At 33.5% G+C, this 1648-nt stretch overlaps 1 protein-coding gene across 1 annotated transcript in view; it reads left to right on the top strand.

Annotated features, from left to right (window-relative positions):
• The first annotated feature begins 1179 nt into the window (after nucleotides 1-1179).
• LOC105449074 overlaps nucleotides 1180-1648 on the top strand; it is a 4205-nt gene continuing 3736 nt past the window's right edge. The window contains exons 1-2 of the mRNA XM_011688069.1: nucleotides 1180-1206; nucleotides 1289-1344. Of these exons, the coding sequence (XP_011686371.1) occupies nucleotides 1180-1206; nucleotides 1289-1344 (83 nt within the window). The remainder of the gene's footprint in view (nucleotides 1207-1288; nucleotides 1345-1648) is intronic.

Below are 1648 nucleotides of genomic sequence, written 5' to 3'. Positions count from 1 at the left end.
TATTGTAACTTCATATTTGTTAATATTTTATATATGCAAACTTTATATTTATAAACAAAATATATCTTAACTAATACATATTCCATCTTTTTGACATCTATTAAAAAGATTTATACCATTGGTATACTTTTATTAGCAATTAATATTTATAGGTCATCGGAGCATCGGTTCTCGGACGATCACAAGGTTAAGCACGTTTCAGAAGGTTCATGGCTTGGATGGGTGACCGCTTTAGGAATTTCCGTAAATAAGTATATCGAATTGGCGATCATTTCTCATTCAGGGAATGATCAAGAATACATCAAAAATTTATGCAATTTGACATCATTTTGACAAACTAAAATTTGATCTTATTTTTATGTCATTTTGATCTTTCTGTTCTCCTTGGGCAGGATTTTGATTTATGATCAATGTCAAATCGATTTCGCAGTTTGAATCGACAGGAGGTCGACATGGGAGTCAAAAAGACATCGATGTCGATGTCAATTTCGATCTCATTTCGAACCCACTTTTCGACGTCGAATCGACGTCGGGTCGACAAATTGTTTCTCACTGGGTAACAAACATTATAATAAACTTTACACGCGAAATCGCAGTGAGGATATTATAGTTATTATCCTTCCTGACTTACAAGACATTTTCTATTCTGCGGATATTACAGATATTATTACATTTATTGAAAAAATGATGGTTAAGACTGACCGGATGGAGATTATCAATATTTTCGTTATCTATACTTTCTATATGTATTAAATACGGAAAGTTGTTATTATTCATATATCTACTATTTTTCTTTTGTTGAATTATTACCTCTTTTCTATTAGCTCTTCTAATATCTTCCTTGGGAGATATTGCCTCATTTTCAATTGTTATCTCCGTCAGAGGAGTCATTGGAGGAAATAACAATGGATAACGGATGAATTAGGAGTGGAAAGATTAGAATTATTTTCTGTATTAATGATAATAGGAAGAATTGGCGATGTGGATGTGAAGGAAATAATAAAATAATAATAATAATAATAATAAGACACTGTTATGTTTCCAAGCCTCGGAATTTGATTTAGTTTGTTGAGTGAGAGAATGAGTCTCGTATGAGAACGACTTGGGATTGGAAGTGGAGGGGGGTAAGGAAGGACGCAACTAGATAAACTATCTTGCAGGTACGCACAGAGGCGCACGATGCGAGTCGAAGGCGCTTTTGCAAAGGTTCGAAAGACGAGTCAACGCTCTGAGAAGGACGCTATTACTTTGTTTTTATGAATCAGCGCGATTGTCAGTCCTGTTTTAGGTCAAGGAACTTAATCCTTATGACCTGGGATCGGATCAAGTGCGCTTCTTACATAGGCAAGTGATGAACAAGGGTAAGGTCTTTAAAGAAATAGAGGGTTTAAAATCATAACATATTCTTAAAGTTAAAGATACAAAAATATTAGTTTCATAATCGCAAAGCTTACACTGCTGAAAATGTTCGATTAAAACCGATTAAAACGTAATCCGTTTTAATCGATTTTAATTGGTTTTAATCGGTTCAATCCGCGCCCGGATTAAAAAGTAATTGGTTTTAATTCCGAACGAATTATAATTGGTTTTAATATTACTTTTGCGGATTATTTCCAATCTGAAATCATTATATTCTAATCCATATTAT

Source organism: Wasmannia auropunctata, unplaced genomic scaffold, assembly GCF_000956235.1.
Source record: "Wasmannia auropunctata unplaced genomic scaffold, wasmannia.A_1.0 LD336078.1, whole genome shotgun sequence".
In the NCBI taxonomy this organism is placed as follows: domain Eukaryota; kingdom Metazoa; phylum Arthropoda; class Insecta; order Hymenoptera; family Formicidae; genus Wasmannia; species Wasmannia auropunctata.
The sequence above is the reverse complement of the archived record's forward strand: the minus strand, read 5'-3'. Positions and strand labels throughout refer to the sequence as shown.